Source organism: Cyanistes caeruleus, chromosome 25 (assembly GCF_971803275.1).
Source record: "Cyanistes caeruleus chromosome 25, bCyaCae1.hap1.1, whole genome shotgun sequence".
Classification (NCBI taxonomy): domain Eukaryota; kingdom Metazoa; phylum Chordata; class Aves; order Passeriformes; family Paridae; genus Cyanistes; species Cyanistes caeruleus.
Genome location: NC_141725.1, coordinates 2,576,449 through 2,604,071, shown reverse-complemented (window position 1 = coordinate 2,604,071; position 27,623 = coordinate 2,576,449). Strand labels below are relative to the sequence as shown.

At 47.8% G+C, this 27,623-nt stretch overlaps 1 protein-coding gene across 7 annotated transcripts in view; it reads left to right on the top strand.

Annotated features, from left to right (window-relative positions):
• ZAP70 (zeta chain of T cell receptor associated protein kinase 70) overlaps positions 1 to 3,910 on the top strand; it is a 32,952-nt gene extending 29,042 nt beyond the window's left edge. For all 7 annotated transcript variants that reach the window (XM_086862352.1, XM_086862353.1, XM_086862347.1 and 4 more), the window contains 4 exons: positions 136 to 328; positions 1,317 to 1,457; positions 2,586 to 2,698; positions 3,127 to 3,910. In XM_086862352.1, the coding sequence (XP_086718478.1) occupies positions 136 to 328; positions 1,317 to 1,457; positions 2,586 to 2,698; positions 3,127 to 3,250 (571 nt within the window). In that variant the 3' untranslated portion in view covers positions 3,251 to 3,910. The remainder of the gene's footprint in view (positions 1 to 135; positions 329 to 1,316; positions 1,458 to 2,585; positions 2,699 to 3,126) is intronic.
• The last annotated feature ends 23,713 nt before the right edge of the window (positions 3,911 to 27,623 follow it).

The following is a 27,623-nucleotide window of genomic DNA, read 5'->3' as shown; positions in this document are numbered from 1 at the left end:
CTTTCATTTCTGACATTGAGGCTCCAGGGGCTGATGCTCATGGAGCAGAGATCTCCGTGCTCATTCTCCCTTCCAGCTGGAAATGTCAGAGGGGACCACAGCAGGTCCTTTATTGCTGAATTCTCCTTTCACCAGGGACGAGATCACAATGAGCAACATCGTGGAGCTGATGCACCAGGTGTCCATGGGGATGAAGTACCTGGAGGAAAAGAACTTTGTCCACAGGGACCTGGCAGCCAGGAATGTCCTGCTGGTCAACCAGCACTACGCCAAGATCAGTGACTTTGGGCTCTCCAAGGCTCTGGGAGCCGATGACAGCTACTACAAGGTGGGTGTGAGCACAGCAAAGGGTCTGGAGCAGGAGCTCTCCTTGCTGGGAGGATGAGAACCTCAGAGAGTTGAGGATCTGGGTTGCTCATGGACCCCTCTGCACAACATCAGGCTCTGCCTCACTGCTGTGACATTAAAAGGGGCAGAGCTCTGGTGACAAGGGGGATGCAGAGGCAGCCAGGGGGACGTGGGGCAGGAGGATGAGAGGAGCCAGAGAGAAGAGAAGGTTATGAAGAGTGAGCCAGGGCTGGGAAAGGAGAGACCCCACCTGGAATTGTGTGTCCAGCTCTAGGGACCTCAGCACAAGACAGATGAGGACCTGCTGGAACGAGTTCAGACAAGGCCACCAAACTGGTCACAGGGACAGAGCCCCTCTGCTCTGGAGGCTGGGAGAGCTGGGGTGCTCACCTGGAGAAGAGAAGGCTCCAGGGAGAGCTCAGAGCCCCTTGCAGGGCCTAAAGGGGCTCCAGGAGAGCTGGAGAGGGACTGGGGACAAGGCCTGCAGGGACAGGACACAGGGAATGGCTCCCAGTGCCAGAGGGCAGGGCTGGATGGGATATTGGGAAGGAATTGTTGGCTGGGAGGGTGGGCAGGCCCTGGCACAGGGTGCCCAGAGCAGCTGTGGCTGCCCCTGGATCCCTGGCAGTGTCCAAGGCCAGGCTGGACGGGGCTTGGAGCAGCCTGGGATGGTGGGAGGTGTCCCTGCCATGGCAGGGGTGGCACTGGATGGGCTTTAGGGTCCATCCAACCCAATCCTTTCCATGATTCCATGGTTTAACTGGGGGCCAGTGGCAGGAGGAGGGTGGCACCGTGGGCATTCAGCACCTGCACAACAGGACAGCAGGGCCTGGGCTGGACTCTGGAGCTCCCATTTTAGGTGATTTTTTCAGCAATGTGAGATTTGATGCAAACACTGAGCAGAATTCAGGTGCAGCTCCAGCACTCTGTGTCTCAGGGTTGAAATGTCCCTCCTTGCTCTGCTGCAGGCCAGGACAGCAGGGAAGTGGCCCTTGAAGTGGTACGCCCCAGAGTGCATCCTCTTCCACAAGTTCTCCAGCAAAAGCGATGTCTGGAGCTACGGTGTGACCATGTGGGAGGCCTTCAGCTTCGGGCAGAAACCCTACAAGGTGAGGCAGGAACCCCACAAGGTGAGGCAGGAACCCCACAAGGTGAGGCAGGAACCCCACAAGGTGAGATAAGGCCCTACAAGGTGAGGCAGGAACCCCACAAGGTGAGACAGGAACCCCACAAGGTGAGGTAGGAACCCCACAAGGTGAAGCAGGGCCCTACAAGGTGAGGCAGAACGCCACAAGGTGAGGCAGTGAATTGTTTTTCACTACAAGGTGAGCCAGGAACCCCACAAGGTGAGCCAGGGCCCCACAAGCTGGCTCTGTCACCGATGGGTGTGACAGTCCCAACAGGGACACTCTGAAACCACAGTTCCTACTCCTTTGAGTGGGTGTTCCCATAGTTGGACACAGGGGAAAGGAGACAGCCCCATTTCCACTTTGGGAAAGGCATAAATTAGAGTGGATCCCGCAGCTCTGTGTTCATTTTAAGAGAGAAGAAATAGAAAACAAGCACAATTAATTTGGGTTTGAATCGAAGCAGAGTTGTTTGATCCTTCTTCTCTTTGATCTTCTGCTCACTTGAGAGATAAAGAAAATACTCATCCACTGCTGGGCCTGTGCTTGGGGTGGGACCTGGAGGGTGAACAGGATGGGTGGGATCAGGTCTGGAGGGTGGGAGGGATGGGATCTGGAAGATGGGAGGGAAGGCTGAGTGGGATGGAGCTGGTGGGACAGGAGGGATGGGGTGAGTAGGGTGGGTGGGATGGAATGGACAGGATGGGATCAATGAGATGGGATCTACAGGATGGGTGGGATGGGAGCTGTGGGGTGGGAGCAGTGGGATGGGAGCTGTGGGATGGATGGGATCTGTGGGGTGGGATCTGTGGGGTGGGATCTACAGGATGGATGGGATGGGATCTGTGGGGTGGGAGCTGTGGGATGGCTGGGATGGGATCTGTGGGATGGATAGGATCTGTGGGGTGGGAGCTGTGGGATGGCTGGGATGGGATATGTGGGATGGCCTGGCCACAGTGAACAGTTCTGGCCTCTAGGGTGGGAACAGTGACTGCTGGGTGTGGGGGGTGTGGGACCAGAGCTCCACCCCAGGCCCAGCTCTAACCTGTCTCCTAACCCTGCTGCCAGCTCTGAACACATTAATCCCTTTCCCATTTGCTCCCATCCCAGAAAATGAAGGGCCCCGAGGTGATCAGCTTCATAGAGCAGGGCAAGCGCATGGACTGTCCCCAGGAGTGCCCTGCAGAGATGTACACCCTGATGCAGCAGTGCTGGACATACAGGTGAGCATTTCCCAGGGTGGCAGCTCCATCAGAGTCACCAAATCCCACAGTGGGATTGGAATTTTGGGTCGGGAAGAACCTTAAAGCCCATCCAGTCCAACCCTGCCATGGGCAGGGACACCTTCACCACACTGTCTGCATGGTGACAACACAAAGCAAACGGTGTCTCCTGCCTTTGTTTGTGATGACTCCGCAGCCCAAGATGAATTTTTTATTATCAGACCCCCCCACCTGCCCGTGCCAACCCTGGAAGATCCCCAAGGCTCGGTGTCTTTGACCCTCTTCATCCCAGAAAAGTCTCAGCTGCCTCCTGCGCCCTGGCACAGCCACCCTGCTGCTCTTCCCCAGGGTCTCTGTGTGTCCTCTCATTGCACCTGGCCAGTTTTGTCCTCTCTGATGACCTTTTTTGTTCCTCTCTGCCCTTGCAGATGGGAAGAACGTCCAGGATTTGTGGCTGTGGAAAACATGATCCGCTCCTACTACTACAGCATTGCTGCCAAGCCCGAAAATGGGCCAGGCACAGGGGACAAGGCCAAAGCAGCTCTTCCTTGAGATTCCTTCTCTGTGCCTCCACCTGCCCTGCATGGAGCTGGAAAGGCTCCTTGTGAAGTTTTGCTTTAATCTCTCAAATGCTCCTCAGCAGCTGCGGAACTGAGGACACGGGGGACGTTGGTGTCCCCACAGACAGGGACACCCAGCTGTGCCTCCCAGCTCCGCCAGCCTGACCCAGCCCAGGAGTACAGACAGTGCCAGAGCTCCTTCCCACCCAATTCCAAAGCTGTCCCAGAGCTTTGTGCCTCCCAAGCTCACCGAGGATGAACTGTGTTGGCTCCAGAAAATCTGGATTTTCCCAAGTCCCTTAACAAACAATGCTTTCCCAGGAAACAACCAAGTGCACGTTTCTGGTGGGGTTTGCACAGGGTGGGGCACAGCACAGGGAGCCACCGAGTCCTTTTCCCCTTGGATCAGGGCAGGGAACAGCTGGTTTGCAGCTGGGATGGGAAGGAACAGTGGGACAGAGCTGGTTTGTCCCCCTGCACCCTGGCCAGCACAGAGCAGGTGTCACCCAGCCCTCCAAGGTGGCTCCTAAACAATCCCAGGACCAATCCCTCAGCTCCTGGATCCCACCTGGCCCCTGTGTGCTGATGAAATGTTGTTTTTCAAGCTTAAAAACCGGTCACCCTATAAATAAACTATTCCATGTTCTGAACATCCCATGGCTTGGATCATTGAACTTTGAGAAATGCTGGCAACTGCTTCAGGCTCGTTGCCAAAACCCCCAAACCCATCAGGATAAGAGAACCCTCCAACGCTGCATTTTTAGTGTCAGAAAATTGCTTTATTCTCAGCTCTGGGTGTGGATGGGGCTGACAAAATCCCAGCCTCCACACAGCCCCCGATCCAAAACTTCCTCACCTTTTTATACATTTTTAGCAAACAAACAGTGAATGTTCATTGCAGCATATCAAGGTTAGCTCAACAAACTTTACAGTTTTAGTCGTTTTTCCAGGCTGTGTTCCCACAAAAGGAGCTTTGCTATATGCCAGAAATAATTTAAGAATAACACATTGTCTATAATTAACACATTGGTTACAGTTAATTAACCAAAATATAATTAAAACCATTGACTAAAAGCTATTTTAAAAGTTTTATCATTTCCAACAGGCTGACAAGGAAATAAATGTGATTTCCCTCTATGAAGCCAGGATTTCCCTCCTTGCCCAGCCTCCCCCTTTGGGCTGATTTTGCTGCACAGCTGGAAGGTTTTTTGCATGTTTTCTTGCAAAAACAATTGCTCACCTGCCCCAGTGCAGGGGATTGCCCTTGCTGGGGGCTGTGCTGCAGAGAACAGAGGCTGTGAAGGCTCTGAAGGAAGCAGGAGGCAGCAAACACAAGAATTTATCTCTCACCATCTCCTGGTAGCTAAAGCCACAGAGCAGCTCCCCCCCAGCACCTTGTCCTGGGGGAAACAAACAGCCTCAGGCCAGGGGTGAGAGTGGCATTTGGGCTGAAAACAAAGCTCTGGTAATTAGGTAATAAGTTAATTAACCATATCAACCTCTGAATCAACCTCTGTCCCAGCAGTCACTGAGCCAGGTTTGATGAAAAATAAAATCCTAAATTTCCTTGCTTAGAAGCTTGCAGAGACACCCACTCTTCACGTGTGGCATTTTTCTCTCTCAACCCCATCAATTTGTCCTGAATGTTGAACTCTGGATCTATTATCCCTCCCAGCAGAGAGGAAAACAGGTATCCAGGAGAACCTTCCTCGTTCCTGTTTGTTCAGTCAGTGCTGAGACAGGAAAAAATTCTCCTCTCTGTCATGTTTTCCTCCCAGGGAAAGCAGCTCTTTAGCTGGAAAAGAGAAGGCTCAATGTGTTTTCTACTTGAAAGCCACTGCCAAAACATTTTGTTTAGACTTTGTTTTCAAAACAAATCCATTTTCTGGTTTGAAATGATTTCTTGCAATAAATTTTCAGCTAACTGGATGCTGCTATTTTTTTCAAACAGGGAAGGAAAGCACCGGAGAACTATTCCCAGAGAAACTTCTGCTTTAGTTGGAGACAGTTTTGGGTGTGTGTATCCACACCCCGACACACAGGACACAAATCCCTTGGGATTATGCCAGAGGACTGAGGGAAGGGGTTTATCCTGCCTGGGATGGGGATAATTTGGGTTGGAAGCTGTCTGTTCCAAGAGCATTGGAAAATATCAGAAGTTGCTGGAAGGGGAAAAAGGAGTGAGACAAACAGGACCTGAAGTCACAGAGCTCCTGAGAATCTTTGTAATTCCTGCTTTTGAGATGTGCAGGGTCTGTCAGTCACCCCTGAGGAGAATTTCCTGGGAGCTGGGGCCCTGATCATCCCACTCTGCCATTCCAGAGGGACTCAGCCCCCTCAGTGGGAACACCTCCAGGTCTCCAGGCCCTGCAGCCTCTCCTATCTCCCATCCACAGCAGGGATTTTCCCAGCCCTGCCTCTCTCCCCACTCCCTGCTGCAGGTGAAACACCCTGCAGGACCTGCAGCCCCTTCCCTGTCTGATCCCAGGGATCTGGGTTTGATAAGAGCAGTGTCACTGATAAAGGCAGCAGCTGCAGAGCACAGACTCAGAGCTCTGTGGCAGCTGCTCCTCTTCCAGAAACTTCCCCAAATCCTCTCTTTTCTTCCTTCCCTCCTTCTCTGCACTCATCCATCTCCCTCTGTTTTTCCCAAATCTTTCAGGCTCTCTGGAATTTTCCACCCTCGGTGTTTGGAGGGAAGGGACAGACTTCACCTTCTGAGCACCCAGAGCAATAACGTGACAGAGCTGGCACTCATCTGATCACCACTGACACCTCAGCAGATCCCCCAGCCTGATCTGGCTCATCCCAGCCTGTCTTATCTCCAGCACCCCAATCTCACCACCAGGACCCCCATCCTATCCAGGACATGCCTGCTTAGCAGCTGCACACGAGGACAAAGTGACCTTTCCATCCCGCTCAGGTTTTATTCAGCAGCACAAAAATGGGACCAAAACCAGCTCTGGGCTCCCTGATCTCTGTTTCAGAGCCCTGAGGAATCCCTGAACCCACAGAAAAGGAGATTTTCCCTTTTCCCACTGGGCTGTTCCCTCCTTGGCCAGCAGTGAAATGTCTGGCAACCAGGAAAGCGCAGAGAGCTTTGGGCCTGCCAAAAATACACTTCCAAATCCCACATTTCCCCATGGAATTCAGGTGAACCTCTGATCCTACACTGTCCCCTGCTCTCCCTGAATGACAGGAGATCATCTTCTTCCTAAATCCCTCAGAAGGACGTGAGGCAGGGAAGGGTTTGACTTGTCAGGGGCCTGGAAGAGAAGCTCCCCTCCACCTTTGTTTGTTTTTCTATTTCCCACCCCCAGGTGATGCCTCCTTTTTATATTCCAAGGCTTTCCCAGCTCAGAGCAGTCAAACCACACCCAGCACAACCAGTGCATCCATGGACTGAGCCACGGCCACCCCTGCCCTGCTCCCAGGAGATCCCACCTGGAATTCTGTGCATGGTTCTGGTGCTCCCAGCAGGAGAAGGACGTGGAACTGCCCTTGGAACAAATCCAGAGGAGGACAAAAAGCTGACAGGGGGACTGGGGCACCTCTGGGTGGTGCTCACATGGAGAAGAGAAGGTTGTGTGGAGAACTCAGACCCCTCCCAGGACATGAAGGGAAGCCAGAATGGGATTCTGCATAAGGAATTGGAGCGTCAGGATGAGGGGAATGAAGTTAAACTGGAAGAGGGGAAATTTAGATGGGATATTGGGAAGGAATTATTCCCTGTGAGGGTGGTAAGGGGCTGTGATGGATTTCCCAGAGCAGCTGTGGCTGCCCCTGGATCCCTGGCAGTGTCCAAGGCCAGGCTGGACAGAATTTGGATTTCTGGGATGGTAGAAAGTGTCCCTGCCATGGCACGGCCTGGAATGAGATGAGCTTTAAGGTCCCTTTCAACCCAAACCATTCCAGGATTCTAATTAGCCAAATCTTATTGCAGAGGTTTCTGCCACAGACCCAAGAAGAAAAAAGGATGTGCCAGGCCCTGGAAGATGCAAACTGAGGTGCAAAATTTGAGGTTTCTCTGGCAAGAGGAGTGCAGGTGGTGGGGCTGGATTGGGTATTAACAAATATCCAAGGCCTGGGGAAAATCACCTCTCTTCTCACAGCAGAAGTAAAAGATTTCTTTGTTTGCCCTCAGGAAATCTGGTGGAGCAGATGAGAAGTGGACTCAGCCAAAAGGTCTTTTCTTCTTTTCCATCTGTTTGTTTGGGTTTTTTGTTTGTTTTTTAAATGTTACTCTGGTTTTCCCTGTTAGATATCACTGTCCTTCATGTGCATTTTCTTCAGAAAAGAAGAAAACAGCCATTCTCCTGTCATGGAGGGAGGGGAGGGGACGGTGTAGGACCAGGAATTCACCTGAATTCCGTAAAGAAATGTGAGATTTGGAGGTGCACTTTTGGCCTTCCTGGTTGTCAGACATTTCACTGCTGCTCAGGGATGGGACAGCTCGAAGGGAGACAGGAAAAGAGCCAGGAACAGCTTGGAAAAAATCTTTCAGAAATCTTCCAGATGGATTTTTTTTGGTTTTTTAATCAACAACAGAAACCCAAACAGAAACAGAAACTGGAAAAGAAGCGAGGTGCTGGTTCTGATCCTTATGGGACTCCTCCAGATTGATGATGCTGTTGGAGAGTAGAAAATCCATCCTCACTCATCTCTTCCAGAGATCCCCATGTGGGGACAGGAGGACCCTGTGGGGTGGGGACAGGAGGACGCTGTGGGGTGGGGACAGGAGGACCCTGTGGGGTGGGGACAGGAGAATGCTGTGGGGTGGGGACAGGAGGACCCTGTGGGGTGGGGACAGGAGGACCCTGTGGGGTGGGGACAGGAGAATGCTGTGGGGTGGGGACAGGAGGACCCTGTGGGGTGGGGACAGGCACTGGGACACTGCTGGCAGGTCCTGCAGCGAGCCAGGAGGTGCAGAGAGCATCGATGACGCCCCTGTCACAAAGAGAGGCTATTTCTGTTCCTGATTGCCACCAGCCAGCAGGGGCAGTGGTTTCAGCAGCTGATTCTCTGGGCTGGCTCTTGTGGCCATCACCAACGAGGATGGCCGCGGGGAGATGTGCCCAGGGGACAGTGCCTGGTGTCCCCCTGGCCTCCTCAAGGCCTCTGCTCTGCTGAGGTGGCACTTCTGGGGCCTTGTTCATACAAACTGGAGGATTTGTGGGTACCCAGGAATTTTGTTCTTGACCTGAGGTCCCCCTTGGGGCCCATCCTCCTTCTCTCCTCCATTTCTGGGCTCTCCCTCCTGTGACCTCCAACTCTCCCTCCTCTGACCCCCAGGCTGGGCTTGTGGCTCTGGGCCAGGGTGAGGGATCCTCAAACTGAGCAGAAAAATAATTGGGTGTCAAGAGGTTAAAAACTGCCTTCAGTAAATACATTTTGCTATTAAATCAATTAATTAAATTAATCTACAGAGTCATTGCTGAAGGAACTGCTTCCCTTTGCTGCCCTGGCTCATCCATCAGCTGGGCAATGCTGTGGCCAGGGCTGTGTGGGCAGGGGGCTGGGCTGGCAGCGTTTGAGGACACATCGAGGACCTGGCCTGGCCTTGCTTTGTTTCCACCGAAAGCTCTGATGGAATAAAAACCTTTCCCCAGAGCTCTTTGGCTGGGCCTTGTCAGCGTTCTCAGGTGGAAAACTCAGCTGGAAAATTCCTGCCCAACCCAAGTCATTCACTCCTGGGCTCAGGGAGTGGGTGCAGAGCAAGGTCCTGGCAGGGCTGTGGTGCTTCCCACAGCCTTTGGTGACGGAAGCAGGGATGTGGTTGGGCAGCTCCTTCCCCAGACCTACAAAATCCACGTGCCCACCCTGGGCAGGACTTTGGCCACATGCCAGTGAATTTTGGGAAACAGACTGGAATGACAAATAGCCAACAGCCCTTGACCTAAAAAGAATAAAAAATCCTGTTGAGGTGAGAAGCGTCTGAGGTGGGGTTGATACCTCCTTTTATTCTCCCAGGGAACAAGAACGGCCTCAAGCTGCTCCAGGGAGGTTTAGATTGGATATTAGGTGGAATTTCTTCCTGGAAAGGGTGGTCAGGCTTTGGAAGGGGCTGCCCAGGGCAGTGGTGGAGTCACCATCCCTGGAAGTGCTCAAAAAACCTTTGAGTGCAGCACTTGGGGACACGGATTAGTGATGGCCATGGTGCTGTTGGGTTGATGGTTGGACTTGATGACCTTAAAGGTCTTTTCCAACCTTAATTCTGTGTGGAATTCTGTGATCCTGTGATTTATCCCTCTGCCTTTCTTGCTCCCAGAGCTGTGATTCCAGAAACACACAGTTAATCCTTTGGGAATTGGCCTTATTGTTGCACAGCAATGCCTCAGTGTAAGATAAAGATTCATTCATTCACAGGTTTTAGCACATTTTTCTCTACTGTAGAAAATCTCACAGAAAATAATGATTTTATTTGCTATTAAGAAGCACCTGTGCAAGAGACACCTTCAGGAAGGAACCCAAGGTGTCTGTAGTAAAAGGGAATCACAGAAACAAGGGAATCACAGAAAAAAGGGAATCACAGAAACAAGGGAATCACAAAATCTCCTATGTTGATCCAGCTTTTTAAATTGAAAATTTAACTGGTAAATATTCACCAATTTAAAAAGCAAAATAAAAATAGTGATTGGGAAAATGTGCTTGCAGTGATTAATAAAAGAGAAAACATCTCCAAACAGTAGAAAAGGGGAAAGCATTTCCTTTTATGTGTTTTTGCTTAAACAAGGAAGAGAAAAAAGATGGAAAAAGTGCTTTATGTACCAAAACTGGGTTAAAAACAGACGCAGGAAAGCAGATATCAAACCCTGCCAGCAGATCCCCAAATTCAGCACCCATTTTTCCCAAATGTGAAGCAGCAAAGACTCAGCAAAAAGGAAAAAAATACTGTACAGAAGGCTGAGAGCTGCTATTTAGGTTAGCCTGTTTAACACCCCAGAGTTGTGCTGGCACAGTCAGAAAAATCACAACTGAGCTGACACTGGGAGGAGCTGCAAAGACACAGCAGAGGTGGGAAAGAAGCAGAGCAGCTGCTAAGTACGAGCAGAAATAATGACACGGGCTCAGGTACTGAAAGTGGAACGAAAGGAGGAATTTTTGGGGTAGAATATAAAAATATTCACAGGCAGAGCAGGGAATTGAGCAAAGAGTAATAGAGCCTCGGCACAGGGAATATTTCAGAGGATATTCCAAGTATAAACGACAGGAACCAGGTTTTAAAGGGGGTATTGAATTTTACTTTGTCGTGTTTAATTCTGATTTCATGTCAAATCATCTGGTTTATCTTTGTTATTTTAACTTAAGAAATGGACCAAAAAAAAAATCTCTCCTCTAGGTTTTCCTAATTTGCTTTTCTAAATCAAGGGCTTGATTGTGGTCCCTAATCAAGAATTCCCACTCTCTTCATTAGGATTTAGGGATTTTTGACCTTTTTTTCTCTGGCAGTAGAACATGCAAAGACCTGAAATGGGTCACATTTGCCTCCACATCCATCCTGTTTTGTCCTCAGGGATCAGAGCCCATGAGAGGATGGAGAAATCCTGCTGGACAGGATGGAAATGGGAGCTCACACTGCTGGAGAAGGACGCTCCTTCCTTCCACAGTTGTCCCTTTGTCCCTGGGACCAAGATGGATTAAGATGCCTCAACACAGCCCCAGGCTCAGGAAAACCAATGTAAGGGAAAATCAGATTCATAGGCAGAGTTAACTGAAGAGGGAATGAAGTGATGGGAATTTCTGGAGGTCATTTTTCCCAGCAAGTCGATGGAAGGAGGATGTCAGAGCTCCCTCTGAGCAGCTTCCAGAGGACTGTGGGATTTAGGGCGGATTTAATCCTCATTTTCCCTTCTGGTATTTTTGGGTTGGAGCCTTCAGAGTGGGGAATGACATCCCAAGGGCACCTGGGAATTGTCAGGTGTGTCCTGGTGTGTGTAGGAAAGGTTTTGTGTGTGTAAAGTCACCCGGGGCTGTGTCCTGCACACAGGGACAGAGCTGGGCCTCTGCTGGCACTGGGCCTGCAGCAGTTATTGTGGAATCTGGGAATGGTTTGGGTTGGGAGGGACCTTAAATCCCATCCAGCCCCACCCCTGCCATGGCAGGGACACCTTCCACCATCCCAGGCTGCTCCAAGCCCCGTCCAGCCTGGCCTTGGGCACTGCCAGGGATCCAGGGGCAGCCCCAGCTGCTCTGGGCACCCTGTGCCACCCTCACATCACCTGTGCCTCTTCCTGCAGCACCTTCATCCCTGTCCCCCCAAATCCCCACCATCCCTTCTGCTGGGCATGGCCAAGGGGAATCTCTGGGGATCCTGTGGGTGGGAATGACCCAGTGAAAACCCCTCTGCCCCCAAAGCTGCTGCAGTCAGGGAGCCACGGGGCTCTTGTGCCACCCCATTCCCTGCCCAGGGCTGGAAGGGAATCATCCTCCAGTGAGTAACCAAGGAGTAAAGTGCTGGCACGGCCCCGGGGTGACACGGCAGATGTCACAGTGGTTTAATCCCAGGAGCTGCTGCCAACCCTCAAACAATGGCTCAGGCGTGACAGAAGGGACCAGGGAGCTTTGCAGCCCCTCAGGCCAGAGATTCCCCAGGGATGAGTCCTGCCAAAACCCTGAACTGGCTGCACAGCAAATCCATCCCAATTCCAAACCCCTCCAAGAGCACAGGAGTGGGAACCAGCTCAGTGTTGGACTATCCCTGCAGCCCAAATCACCTTCCCCAGCTGTGTGAATGTTGAAGGTCCCTCACCAGTCCTGGCCAAGCTTCCTTTTCTCCTACGGCAGCAACTTCCAGAGCTTTTTCCTACAGGATGGGTTTTGCTTCGTTTGGGATAAAATGTTATTAAAGGCCTGCAGGAATTGGCAGGATGTGCTGAGGAGCTGCAGACAGGCTCTATTCTTCTGGGCAGCTGGGGTGGCTGAGCTCTGGGGCCAGCTCTGCCCTGAAAATGCTGTCGTGGCACTTCCTACTCCCCCCCAACACACAAATAATGCCTTCTTAACTCAGTGCAATGTCAGAATAAAGGTAAAAAATTATAAACCCCAGCTGAGCTGGACTCAGGGTGGTGTCAGAGCAGTGATTTGGTTTTTGGGGTTCAGGGCAAGAGGGTGAAGAAGCGCAGAGGGAGGAAAGCCCCTGGTGCTGGGGGCAGGGGAGGAGCTGTGGTGGCTTCTGTGGGCACTGGGGGAGCTGAGGCTTTGGAGATGAGGTTCAGCTGCAACATCTCAGCAGGAAAAGTGAGACCTGGTCACCCTGAAAACTCAGCTTCTGAGCTTGCTGACATGGTTCTCTAAAGACTTTCCCAGGACAGTAACTGTAAACATAGATATGTGTACATTCTTTCTGTTCCACGTCTTGTGATGGACATCATCTCTCATGGCCAGTGCAGTGAGAAAGTGTTATCCTGACCATCCAATCCTTGGCCATGGGCAGAACCTATAAATCCTGGGAGGAAAAATAAACTTTCTCTTCTTTTCACCACACCTCGACCTGTGTCTGTGTGATCTCTTCATCTTCAGCAGCAACAAGACCTGGCCTTGAAAAGGAGCAGCTCTGAGGGGCTCAGCCCTTGAGTTAGGAGGGGAAACAGAGCAGGACCACACGATCTGAACCACAAAAATCCCCTGGGGGATGTGGGAGATGCTTCTGCAGAGAAAAGTCTGGTGGTGCCACGAATTTGTGGAGCTGCTTTGAAATTCTCAGCTCCTGGCAATGATTTTGTCAACAGAGAACAGAAAAACGGTTTTGGGTCTGTAGAATTTTGCTTTGCAACCTTTGGAGGGTTTCTTCAAACAATTCATCTGGAAAGTAAAGAGTATTTTGGGGATTTTTTGGCTGCGATATTTTGATTGTCCAAGATGGAAACCACTGGGGAAAAGGAGAACAACTGAGGGTGGTTCCCCAACTGCTGTTAGGAAATCCAGTTTGAATTGAAAATTGAGGATTGCTGTGGAAAATTCTCCTTAATTCACATTTATGTGGAAAACCCGTTTTGAACAAAATATTTCACAGGGCGTTTTTCATGACAGACTGCCCAGGAATGAAGTTACCTGATCCCTAAAAATCTGAAAAGCAGGAAATCTCCTTTTACAGATGAATGTGATGGGCTCATCCCTGTTCCCTGCACTTCCTTAAAATCACTTTATTTCCTTAAAAATATTTTTTGTTCCTCTTTTCACAACAACACACTTTAAATATTGAATTTCAACTCCAGTTTTTGGAGCTAACGAGGATCTTTATGTCACAATCTCATTCCTTCAGAGATAAAAACCATTTCTTGCAAAACTGGCATATTCTGAAGGAAAATTTCTATATTGCCAGATAAAAAAACCCAATAAAACCACACCCTTATAGCATTACATTATATTGTATTAATATAATATAATATAATACAATATAATATAATATAATACAATATAATATAATATAATATAATATAATATAATATAATATAATATAATATAATATAATATAATATAATATAATATAATATAATATAATATAATATAATATAATATAATATAATATAATATAATATAATATAATATAATATAATATAATATAAATAATATATAATATATAATATATAATGTATAATATATATAATATATAATATATAATATATAATATATAATATATAATATATAACACATAATATATAACACATAATATATAACACATAATATATAACACATAATATATAATATATAATATATAATATATAATATATAATATATAATATATAATATATAATATATAATATATAATATATAATATATAATATATAATATAATACATATATATGTTGTATTATGTTACCAATAAAAAGATAAGAGGATGTGTTTCTTCTTCTCAAGATAACCTAAACTACGTCAGAACCTTACAAAATCTGATTCTCTCCATTCACTAGAAGGGCAATTTTACAGGATCATTCCATATGGAGAAACCCTTCCAGAGCAGATATCTAAAGTTCAGTGCAACCAGGGAACCCAATTCTCACTTTTGGGAGCAGCAAGAGACAAGAGTTACCTCTACAGCCCAGCCCTGATTTCCTGGGAAGATTCTCTCTCTCCCTTGCTCACACTCATCCTGTCAGAACCAGTGTAAAATAAAAGAGAATAAAGTAAAATAACAAAAAATCAGCTGACACTCACTGCTGTGAATGAAACTGGAACCTCTGCTGAGATTTGGATCAGGTATTGGGCAGGAATTGTTGGCTGGGAGGGTGGGCAGGCCCTGGCACAGGGTGCCCAGAGCAGCTGGGGCTGCCCCTGGATCCCTGGCAGTGCCCAAGGCCAGGCTGGACGGGGCTTGGAGCAGCCTGGGATGGTGGAAGGTGTCCCTGCCATGGCAGGGGTGGGGCTGGATGGGCTTTGAGGTTCCTCCAACCCAAACCATTCCCAGATTCTGTGATCAATCCAGTGAGGCTGAGCATTACTACGTGGCAGATTTTTCCTTTCTGCTTCTGCCTTGGCAGCACCAGGATCTTCCCAGTGCTTTTCCATCCTGCAGGAATTCAGGGATGGAAGAGTTGCCAGAGGTGTAAAACCTGTGCACACCTGAGGACAAGGAACTGGCTCTGCTGAGGACTGGGTGCAATGCAGAGGAGAAATCCCCTCTGGGCTTTTCTGCCCCTTTCCCTTTTCCCTGGGCTCCTCCTGCCCCTGCCAGGACCCTCTGAGCCCTGCTGGACACCAAACAGGACCTGGGCTGCACCCTGAGTAGGCTGGAAGAAAAAGTGGAATATTTCATACTTGGGTTTGAATGATCCCAGTTGCAGAGGAAGTTTTTATTCACAGAACCATGGAATGGCTTGGGTGGGAGGGAATTTAAGGATCATCCAGCCCCAGCCCTGCCATGGCAGGGACACCTTCCACCATCCCAGGCTGCTCCAAGCCCCGTCCAGCCTGGCCTGGGACACTGCCAGGGATCCAGGGGCAGCCCCAGCTGCTCTGGACCAGAAACAGATCCAGCCTCAAACTGCACAGGAAGCTCAGGGGGAGGTGCTGTGACCCTCTGAGCTGAGGAATTCAGAGATCAATTAATCCTATCTATTAGATTGGATCCAAAAAGGATCAATTAATTCCAAACAATTAATCAATTCATTAAGTGGGGCTGTCTTCAGAACAGATTTTGCTGCATCCCAAGGACTGATTTGTCAATAATGAAACATCTCAAAACCCCATCCCTGACTGCCCCCGTTTGTTTGTGCTACTCTAAGTTGCCAATCTCATTTACACTGAGATTTAATTAAATTAAAATTTTAATGAATTAAATTAATTAACGAAATTTAATTAATTAAACTGATATTTAAATTGAGATTTATTTTGTTTTTCTTGCTGCACCATCCAGCCCTTCTCATCTTCCTCCTCCTCCTCTCCGTGTGCCCCCCTCCCGGGGGTCCCGGGGTGCTGCTGTCACCTCTCCTGGCTCTCTGCTGGGTCACCCCACACCTTCCTCAGCTCTTTGGGGCTCGATTTCAGCAGGATGTGCTGCCCTGGCTGCCGGGGAGCTCAAGGGCTGCAGGAGCCACCGGCCCCCCCCTGTCCCCGAGTGTCACCGCCTCTTACGTAATCGCGACATCGCTGCAGCTTCCCCGGGGCTGCTCACGAGAAAAACCAAAAAAAGCCCCAAAAAACACCTCCCCCCTCAAAAAAAAAACCAAAAAAAAAAGTGAAGAAAACCAAAACCAAACCTCCCCCCAAGGGCCATGTCAGGGGGTGCGGGGCTGCCACACGGCCGGGAGGTGAGGGACACTGGGGACACCGGGGACACTGGGGACACTGGGGACAGTGGGGACAGTGGGGACAGTGGGGACACTGGGGACACTGGGGACACTGGGGACACTGGGGACAGTGGGGGGACTGGGGACACTGGGGACAGTGGGGGGACTGGGGACATTGGAGACACTGGGGACACTGGGGACACTGGGGACAGTGGGGGGACTGGGGACATTGGGGACACTGGGGACACTGAGGACACTGGGGACAGTGGGGACAGTGGGGGGACTGGGGACACTGGGGATACTGGGGACAGTGCGGGGACTGAGGACATTGGGGACACTGGGGACACTGAGGACACTGGGGGGACTGGGGACACTGGGGACACTGAGGACACTGGGGACACTGGGGACACTGAGGACACTGGAGGCACTGGGGACACCAGGGACACTGGGGACACTGGGGGGACACTGGGGACACTGGGGAGGACACTGGGGACACTGGGGACACTGGGGGGACACTGGGGACACTGGGGAGGACATTGGGGACACTGGGGACACTGGAGGAACGGGGGACACTGGGGACACTGGGGAGGACACTGGGGACACTGGGGACACTGGGGGGACACTGTGGACACATCGCCCTCTCGCCCTGCCAGGTGGCTCCTGCAGGGCCCGGAGGATCGCAGGGCTCGGGTGCCACCCTCCAGGTAAGTCCTGTCCAGGTGCTGCTGGAGAATCCAAGGAATTGGGGCTATTCCAGGTGTTGGGAAGCAAAGGAGGCGAAGGAGGAAACCATTGCTGGGCTTGTCCCCAGAGCCCTGGGCTCCCCTGGGATGGGGCTGGCTCGTGGCAGGAAAATCGCTGCTTTCTTTAATTTTTAAAAGTATTTTTCCCTATTTTTCATATTTTTTCTTTCTTTTTCAATCTTTTTATATTTTCCCCGCATTTTTTCCTTTCCATACTTTGCAGTCTTTTTCTCATCTCATTTTTTTCATATTTTCTTCTTTCTTCTTCATTTTTTTCTTTTTTTTTTCTTTTTCTCTTTTTCTTTCTACCTTTTCCATCCTCCTTTTCTCTCTCCATGACTTCTTTTTATTATCTCGTTGCATTCTCTGCTTTCCCCCACCTGCCCCTGAATTTCTGTCTCTAAACTGACACCCAGCACCTTCCCTTTCTGCTGACACCTGCATGCACAAATATTCACTGTACTGTCCAATATCCCTAATTCCTTTCCCCATCCTCAGATGGAAGTGCTGATATTTGTAGAATTTGTTGTATTATTCCACTTTATTTCCCTCATTGTTAAAGTTGAATATTTTTGCTGCCTCTTCTTTCCACGATGCTTATTTGAGTAGCCAGGATTGGTTTGGATTTCAAGGAAGTTGGAGAATAAATAATTATTCTGTTGATAAAAAAACCTGAAAAAATTATATTTCTTGGGTCTTCCCAGACTAAAAAAAGTCTTAACTGGGTACCCACCTAAAGGTTGGAACCTCCAGTTCCACTGGTGACAAAATGCCTTGGTTGTAGCAGAGGGAATAAAAGACATAAATTTTAAAAAATATTTAATATTTTAAATTTCTGGCCACTCTAAAATTGAATTTTATTGTGCTCTGGTTTCCCACTGGCTGGATTTCTTTGGGGCAGCCAAAGATTTGTTGGGATAAGGGAAATACATTTCCTAAGTGTCCTACGTGCCAGTTATCCCATATTAGAGCCCTGCTCATAATAATTATTGCAATAATTAATTAGAGGGTGACTTCCAGGCCAGCAAAGTAGAAGAACCAGCAGATATGAGGCAGAAATTATTAATTCCTCCAATTTCTGGCATTTCTGGTTAACAAATGCAGCAGGTTTCACTTCAAAAACACCACTCTCAAAATTCAGGCATCTTTAAGATGCCTCAGAGCTTCAGTTCTCTTATAAAGAGTCTAAACCATCAACTGTATCCAGAAAATATTCCAATACAATTTGAATGTATTTACAATGTGCCCTTAAAAGTTAAATTCAAATGATGCTGGGTCAGGAAATCAAAATGTGAAGAACTTTTGGTTTTGTTTTGTTTGTGGGGTCGGGTTTTTGCTGTTGTTTTCTGCCCGTCTGGTTTTTCAGGCCCCACATTTTTCTGTAAAGAAAAGGTGAAACTTCTATACTTTTATATACTTTTTAAAGGCACCTTTAACTCACAGAGGCTTCCAGAAAAACAGCAGATATTGGGAAAATCTTGTAAACTCCAGGATTTTTTTTTTCCTGAGCAGCTGTAAAACATCTTGGAAGCAACGACACCAAGCCCCAGGCTTGCCCTTGGTGTCCTGCCCTGATTTTTCCTGAGGTGAAAACCTCTAGAACACAGCCCAATTTCTGCTGTTCACAGACTGTTTCTGTTTCTCACTCTAATTAATTAATTAATAATTGACCTCCCAGCTTGCCCAGGGATATTTTCACTGGGCAGGATTGGTTTGAGGGGGGCTCTTACTGTGCTGCCACATCAGTGTGGCCTCAGCAACTGCGGTGAAGTGTCCCCTAAAATTTGGATTTTGGGGAGCTGGGGACTCATCCCATCTCCTGGGGGCCCTTCAGACCTAAAAGATGGGGTGGGTGAAAACCTTTTGGTGGATAACCTGCCCTGAGTCTGATGGAAATGGTGCCAGGCCACAGCTCCCTCCTTTTCCAAAGCTGTGCAATAATTCAGGTAATTAAAATGAGTCAGGTAAAGTGTAATTAATAACAGAAAATCAGGTAAAGTGTAATTAATAGCAGAAAGTCAGGTAAAATGGAGTTAAGAGCAGATTTTGCCTTTGTGTCTTGAAAAGGAAAAGTACCTTTATTTTCTTGTGGAGTCAAGAAAATTCTGCTGCTTCCGCCTGGTGCGTGTTTACTGTGATTCTTAATATTGAAATAATTGGAATATTGCAAAGATTGGAATAAGCAGGGGATGGAAGAGAGAGTTCATTGGTTTTTGCTTTTTTTCTGTCATGGTCTGGCTGTTTATTTCTGCTCTTTGGGCACAAAGCTGGAAGGAGTTGAGTAGCTTTAGTGGAAACACTCCAGATTTGGCTCGAGTGCAGTTTCAGACAAAACCCAAATCCTAATTTAGAGCCTTGACTTTATTTACCCAGCATTTTGATGCTGATAAAGCCCTGATAAGGACCTCGCTGCCTTGGGCACGGAGGAACCAAGATTTGGGGTTGAAATAAGCGGTTTCAGCTTTCGTGGGCTGCCAGCAGCTCTGTGTGTTACGGAAACTCAGCAGCACTGACTGTGCCTGAAAAATCTTCAGAAGTTTCATTTATTTCCTGTGATGGCAGAATGAAAGGGAAACCTCTGAGAGAAAATCTTGATATTAGCAATTAATGACTGAGAGATGTGATCAGGCTGGGCTGAGAGTGCCTTTGGCACGTGAATGAGTGGAGAAGGCTTGGCAGCCTCCAGGCCAAGCTGCTGGGGATGATTTGTTTCCTTCAAAAGGAAAAAAAAAAAGTTTTTAGAGGATTTCAGGTGCTGTGACAGGATTTCTGCAAAAGAACTCAAGGATGGGAGCATTCCTGCTGGGAAATTATCATAAAATCACAGAATCTCAGACTGGTTTGGGTTGGAAGGGACCCCAAAGTTCCACCCCTGCCATGGGACACCTCAAACCATCCCAGGCTGCTCCAAGCCCTGTCCAGCCTGGCCTTGGGCACTGCCAGGGATCCAGGGGCAGCCACAGTTTCCAGCAAAAGGAGACAATGACAAAGGTGCCACGTGCAGAAATTCTCTGTGCTTGGGATGCTCCAGTCCCAATCTGCTCAATATTCTGTACAGCTCGGCGGGGATGGTCTGGAACGGGAGGAGGGCAATTAAGGGAGTTTTAATGAGGTCCTGCAGAAACTCTTGTAAATGGGACCCTCTAGCCCTGAGTTCTGGAAGTGCTTGTGCTGGTTTAGGCACAGGAAAAGACAGGGAGAAAGAGATGGAGAGCTGGACTCGGTTTCAGTTTTTCTGCTTAAAGCTAAATAATTTCTTAGAGCTGGAATCTGTCTGGGTTTGCAAAATCCCACGGGATGCACTGTCTGTGTCTCTGGGGCTCAGGGGTAAGGCCAGGGCCTGGTTCAGTTTGGTAAATCAGGAATAATTTGCAGCTGCTGCTGTGGGGAACCACACAAGGAGCAGGAGGATGGGGATCCTGGAAGTGTCGTGGGCCGTACGAAATATTTTGGGTTGGGCATTTTGAAACAGATTTGTGGAAAGATGAAGGAAGGCACTGGGAATATCGAATCCAGGAGAAGGCTCTTTCCTGACTGATGTTTGCTGGAGGATGGATTTGGAAAATGAGGGAAGTCCTTGTTTTTATAAGGATTTGTTCTGCTTTTCCTCTGGAAGTGTTGTCACGGACTTGGTGACAGCGGCACCTTTTCAGCTCCTGCAGAGCAGTGGGATTTTGTCATTTGCAAATGATAAAAAATAACCAAAATGACAGAGATCCACTCTGCTTTTAAAATTGAGATTTCATGTGCCCTCAAGACCTGCTGGCCAGGGATGGTCACACCTCCAAAAGAGCAGAAATGTGGTCAATTATTTCCTGGTGTGCCTTGACTTCTGAATTGGAATTCTTGGCGATTCCAAGACAGAAACCCCTGATTTGTTAAGGCTGATGGCAGTTCTTGCTTGAGCCAGCATTTCTGGCCTTGTCTCAGAAAAAGCTCTTAGGCTGTGCTTAATTTTGGATTTCAGTTTAGGCCTTGTGGATTTCAAGGTCTGCAGTGATGTTCTGTGAAGAGGAAGGGACTTACCTTGGGCTCGCGGCCGCCTCTCACTTCTTCCTCCTGCCGAGGCACCACCGTAACCTGTGGGGTAACCTTCAGATAATAATGAGCTTTATCTCTGCCCATTGATCTTCACTTTTAAAAAAAACCCTATTGTGACAGCAGTTTTGGTCACATTCAGTATGAAGCAGATGGAATTTTCCATCCCTCTGGGTAGGCAGAGAGGGGAGGAGGGCGGAAGCCGGGCTGCACTTGCCACACGTCGCTCGTGGGCATCCACCTGCTCCTCCAAGGAGCTCCTTCAGATCCTCGGCTCCTTCTCTTCTCCCATCGTGAGAGTGAAGATCCAGTGCCTGGAAAAGCTTTCCTGCAGTGCCACTGAGGTAAATGCAGCCACACCCCGCAGGTTCCTGTCTGCAGCCCCAGAGCGGCTGCTGGAAATATCCCGGGAATTGCCAGGCTCATCCCTGGGCTGCTGAGGGCCACAGAGGCTTTGTGTGTTATTTCCTTTCCTATAAATATCATAGATTATATTCTAGATGATATTTTAAATGAGACAGGTGTGATATGGAGGGGCTGCTCCTGCAATCTGGGCCCTGTGATTGTGCGCGAGTGTGAGGGGCAGCGTCAGGAGCTCTTGGCCAGGTTGGATTTGTTGGCATTAATCAGCTCAGGGGAATTCCAGCCTCTCTCAGCGTTGTTTGATCTGAATGAAAGAGCTCAGATATCATTTAAGAAATGGGGAAAAAGAATAATCCCGTTATTCATGTTCTGTGTTCCTGGGGCAGAGTCCAACAAATGGGTGCTGAAACTGAAGGAACAACTGAAAATGTTTGTAAAATGCTCCGTAGTGTACAGGTTGTTTTTGCGACATAATTGGCTTCCAAGGAGAGTTTTATTTGTTTAAAAAAATAAGCAGAAATTATATGAATGCACTGAGATCTGAATTGGTTTGGGTTTTCATAGAATAATGGAATGATTTGGGCTGTAAGGGACCTTAAATTCCATCCAGCCCCACCCCTGCCATGGCAGGGACACCTTCCACCATCCCAGGCTGCTCCAAGCCCCGTCCAGCCTGGCCTTGGGCACTTCCAGGGATCCAGGGGCAGCCCCAGCTGCTCTGGGCACCCTGTGCCAGGGCCTGCCCACCCTCGCAGCCAACAATTCCTTCCCAATATCCCATCCAGCCCTGCCCTCTGGCACTGGGAAGCCATTCCCTGTGTCCTGGCACTCCATCCCTTGGAAATATTATCTCTGCATCTTTCTTGGAGCTCCTTCAGGTCCTGGAAGGCCACAATTAGTTTACCTTCTCTCCTCCAGGCTGAGCATTCCCAGTTCTCTCAGCCTTTCCTCCCAGAGCTGCTCCACCCCTCTGATCACCCTGGTGCCTCCTCTGGATTCTCTCCACATCCATCTCCTCCTGAGGATTCCACAGCTGATTTCAGTTTTTGGCTGAAATACTCAAATCTCTGATTCCACTATTCCTAAACTGTCCCAGAATCAATACTATCCATCCAAACTGTGAAAAAAACAGGGGAAGAAAAAGGATTTCTTGAAAGCTTTTTCCAGGAGGAAAAAAACCCCTACATTTATGAATATCTTGCATTGAATGAGGGTGGGACAGGTGAGATTTCTTGGGCACAGAAACAACTGAAATAGACCAAACACTGAGAAAACTTCATTATTTTCTGATTCTGTGATTATTCAGCAGCTCTCACTGAGGCATTTGCAGGCAAAGAAATGCAAAACTCGGCCCCATGTAAAGGTTCAGCAGCACCTCGGGGCTTTTCAGGGTTTTGCAGCACATTTCCAGCCTTATGGTCTGTCACAGACCCACAGTCAAATTTAGAGGTCAGGTTGTTCCAACCTGAGCAATACCTGAGCTGCTTTTGAGGCTTTTTACCCCGAGCAGAGCGGCCTCAGAGGCCACAGGGCCTGGGGTATAAAGGAAGCAGCTGCTTTGGTAACTCGGGGGGATCCCAGGGCTTTGAACTCTCCTACCTCAAGACCAAACAGACAAAATTAATTCTACCGAGCTTCCAACAAACCACCTGTTGTGATTAGGCTGTGGAGACAGTAATTTAATAGTTTAGAGCTTAAAATTTTAGCACACCAGGAAGTTCATTGTGTCCTTCTGACCTGGAATCTGTAGAGGAAAAGGTAATTTGGGGGAGTTGAGCATCCATGGTTGCAATAGTAACAGCAATAGTAATGAATAGTAATTGTAATCTGCTCCAGAGAATCCTTCTGGGATCTTGAAACCTGAATTTCCAAGAAAGGAATGAAAAGCTTGAGTGATTTTAGAAAAGCTGAAGGTAAAAATGCCTAATTTTGGAAATTAAAGTCCCTGCAGTCCACTGCCAGACCTTCAGCAATATTTGACACTTGCAGCCAACAATCATTTGGTGTTTTCAAAATAGACACGCAGCAAATTGGAGCTTTGGCACACTGGGGTTGTTTCTGCGTCACTTTTGGTTTGAGTTTGAGTTTAAAGCTTTCAGTCCTCTGGCAGAGGCTGCCACAGGTCATTGGGTTCTGCTGTTTGCTCCTTTTGTGCCTCCTTTCATCACCAGACCACGTTATTTCCCACTGAGACATAAGAAGTGAGTAATAGCTGTTCCTCAACAGCTCCTGTTAACCACTGTGCAGTGTGAATGTCAAATACTCAGGAATATGAGTAATTAGAGTGGAGCCCTTTTATCTCAAACAGGCTGGGAGGTTTAGAGAGCACCCTGAGATACCACCAAACCACAGGGTTAATTTTTTTCTTACTACTCAAGTGAAGAAGCAGCAGCAGCAGCAGGGATCAAAGTTGTTTGCTTCTTGCAGTGTTTGTACTGCACAGTGTCCCTGCGAGAAGTTTTCAGAGGTTTCTGATGAAAATCAGCACCTGGGCCTCATTTTATCACTGTAAGTTCTCATATCAGTGAAAAATATCAGAGTTATCTCATTTTATCAGAGCAAATTCTCAATAACTCCTGTGGGTTTGAGATTGATGTGCTGGAGGGGCTTGAGATTAAGAGCTGAATTTTGATTTAGTTTAGGATGAGATAATTTAAAAGACAAAAAATAGGCAACTCTCGGGAGCCTTTATATTGATGTGAAGCAAGGGTAACTTGGCTCAAACTGTGTGATTTAAACTCCAAATTCCAGATTCTGACCCCAGTTTAATAAAGGTAAATTCCAGTGATGTTCCCATGAAGCACTTCTATATCTGGGTGATGAAGCCAGTGGGATCAGGAAACTGGGAATGAAAATTTGATCCAAAGATTATCTGTGGGGCAGTGAATTTCATAATGGAATTGGGTTTTATATGGAAAACAACTGGAAGTTTCCTTCCTTTTTCTTGTTTAAAATTGACCATTTTCACTTCAGAGCTAAGAACAGAAATCTCCAACACAGGGAAGTTCTGCCAAGTCACTCTGTGCCCTTTGATATTACATTGATTGTCTTATTTAATTAAAATATATTTAGACTTATGCTTGGATTTTCATGTTAGTGATGAATGCTCCTCTCGGCTGTGCTTTTAAATGAGACTTCAAACACCACATTTTTATTGATTATTGTTGATATATTTTTTACTATAAGGATAAATAGGTGCGAAGATTTAAGAAAAATTTTGCAAGTTAGAGAAGCCATCGAGAGATGCAGTAAAATTTAGAATCACGCATTAAAAATTGAGGAAACTGAGAATAATAAAATACAGATATGATACTACAGGGGTTGAATTTTGTAATTAATCCACGTCATCCTTTCTAATCCCAAGGTAAGACCATGACGGCAGTTCAGCTCTATATCAATAACCACTTACTGCTGAACAAAGCCTGGTCATTGTCCCTTTTTTGATGACTGCATTATCCTGAGGCAAAGAACTCCAAATTTTAGTAGCGCTGTATGAAGATTCCCTTTGTTTCTTTGAAATCCACTCCGTGATAATCCCAGTTAATTTTCTTTACTCCTCAGAAATAATTAAAATTTCTCTTTGGAGAAACTGTTCTGGTTGCGCTTTGCAGGATTTATTTTAATTTTACTGCATCCTTGAAACAAAAAGAATAATCTGAGGGTTGAGGGCTTGCCTTGGGCTTGGAGCAAAGGAGATTCAGCAGCTGATTTTGGGGTGGTTTTATTGTGTATCAGCTCAGGGCTCAGCACTGAATCAGTTCCGCTGAGATATCGAGTTTTTCCTGGAGGGTTTTGCACACTCTGCTGGAAAGTCCAACTCATGAGAGTCCCCTCTGATCTGTGGCTCAGGGGGGAGATAAGGGAAAGGAGGGGAGATAGGGCTGAACCAGATCTCTGAAACTGAGCCCTTCTTTTAGTGAGAGGAAAAGTTTTTACCCAAAATGAGGATCTTCTGAGCAAATGCAAAGCCCTGAGTACAGCACATCTTCACCCTCACAGAGGTGCACATTAACCCAGGGCACTGCACATCTAGCCCTTCCTAGCTGATCAGAGGCACTGTAGAAGTGATTAGGATGGGTTTTAATGCGTATCTTCATGTATTTAACAATCTTCATACAAAAACCGTGCCTTGCTTTCAGCCTGCTCAGGGGTAAAGCTCAAAGGCTGCTCTCTAGAGAAGCAGAGCTTCTGAGAGATGCTCTGTTTGAACAGAACCAGCAGATTTAGTGCAAAAAAAAGAGGTGAAAACCAAGGAAACATCATCATTTTACAATTGTTTCGATGCTTTCTGTTCGGGATGCAGATAACACAGAGCTCGGCCTATCATCAGACGAGACACTGGTAAATAAATGCCTTTTATATTTCCAGCTGCAGAAACAACAGACACCAAAGCACCTTAGGAACTCTTGGTTGCATAATTCACCTGACCAAAGTGCTCTAATGCCGCTGCTAATGTTAATGTTTCCACGGGGCCCTGTGGGGACGGGATCGGTGTCACTTTGCGCTCTCCCCTGCTGGAGGCCGCGCTCGCGAAGAGCCCTGAGACACTCGTGTGGGCACAGGTGTGACCTTGTGGGCTGCAGCCAAAAATAACAGGTAGAGGTGAGACTCTGTGGCCTAACCCTTGATGTTTTCACACACTGGCCCAGCTCAGGCTTCATTCCTTGACCTTAAAAGGCCAAATCCTGCCTCCGATGAGAGCTTCTTCCCCTGCCTCCCGCTTCACGCTCAGCCTCCTTCCAGGCCTTCCCTGTTTCCTCTGAAGATGAAGAGATCACACGGACACAGGTTGAGGTGCGGTGAAAAGAAGAGAAAGTTTATTTTTCCTCCCAGGATTTATAGGCTTCTTACCACGGCCAGGGATTGGATGGTCAGGATAACACTTTCTCACTGCACTGGCCATGAGAGATGTCCATCACAAGACGTGGAACAGAAAGAATGTACACATATCTATGTTTACAGTTACTGTCCTGGGAAAGTCTTTAGAGAACCATGTCAGCAAGCTCAGAAGCTGAGTTTTCAGGGCGACACTTCCCCACCTCCAAGGAAGTGGAAATGTTTGATTCCTCCCTTTTCCCCTGGGTTCAACCCTCACTTCTCGCTATTTCACTTCCATGTGCTTCAGGTGTTGAGTTCTGAAGGAAATTCCCACCTTGGCACTATCACTTGGAGCATGAGGGGTTGGATTAATATGGGAAAAGTTCAACAAAATTGGTTTTCAGGGAGGTTCATTGCTCAGGCTCAGACTCACAAATGCTTACTTTGGGTCCCTTTTTTGCCCCCATGCTTCCCAGGCTGACTGAACGGGGAATATTGGGAACAGTAATCCGGAAATTTCCCATAGGATCCCTTCGCAATGGGCACCGGGAGCAAGGGAAGGACGGGGTGAGAACAACCTGCTCTGCCCACTGTTCGTGAGGAGTTTACTCAGTGAAAAAGCCACCTGTAGATCTTTGACTCATTCAACAAACAACTCACGTCACCTCCAAACCTGAAACATTCCTGCTAAGTGATTAAGCCCTGAAAAAACTGCATTTCTGCCTCCTGACACCGTGAGAAACCAGAAATCCACTTGCTGAAATTCTCCTTTTGATGCTTTCAGGTCAGCAGTAATTTTGATCGAAAGCTGGAGGAATTACCGCAAACTTATTCATGCTAAAGGACATTTTTTTGTTTTGGTTTGTAGTTACCCTCAGAATTTTTTTGTACTCTTTGAGATCTCCAGGGCTTAGACATAAATTAAAATAAATGTATTCCAAATGTATTTAATTACAAAATCCCACTGATTTGTGCAGAGAGCACTTTGGTGGGACTTGTCTTGTTTAAACCAGAACAAAACTCTGGTCACACTGGGAAAACTGGGAGAGGGAATAGAAGTGGATTGGTCTGAGTTGTGCAGAGGTCACTGGTGATGACATCCAGCCAGTACTGAAGTTTTATAAATCTGCATAAATAAAGATTTCATCTACAAGCAGTAGAACACTGAATCAAAGGCCTTGAACAGCATTTTAAGCTCAGTGCTCACCTTTCTGCTGTACAATATTTGTGTAACTCTGTATGATGGAGCTCATTTAATCCATTCTCACATTATTTGATCCTCAAAATCCTCCAGAGATCTTTCCTGCTTTATTTGTTGGGTGCTTGGGATATCTTAAAAAGAGATCTGATTTTTCTGAAATACCTTTAAATGGACACTGGGTAGGTTTAGATGGGATATTGGGAAGGAATTGTTGGCTGTGAGGGTGGGCAGGCCCTGGCACAGGGTGCCCAGAGCAGCTGTGGCTGCCCCTGGATCCCTGGCAGTGTCCAAGGCCAGGCTGGACGGGACTTGGAGCAGCCTGGGATGGTGGAAGGTGTCCCTGCCATGGCAGGGGCGGGGCTGGATGAGCTTGAGGTCCTTTCCCTCCAAATCCCACTCCATGACTGCAAAGCTGTTTCGTAACCCTGCTTCAGCTCCTACCCAAAGCCCATGACTGAGGTAAATCAGTTCCTCTCC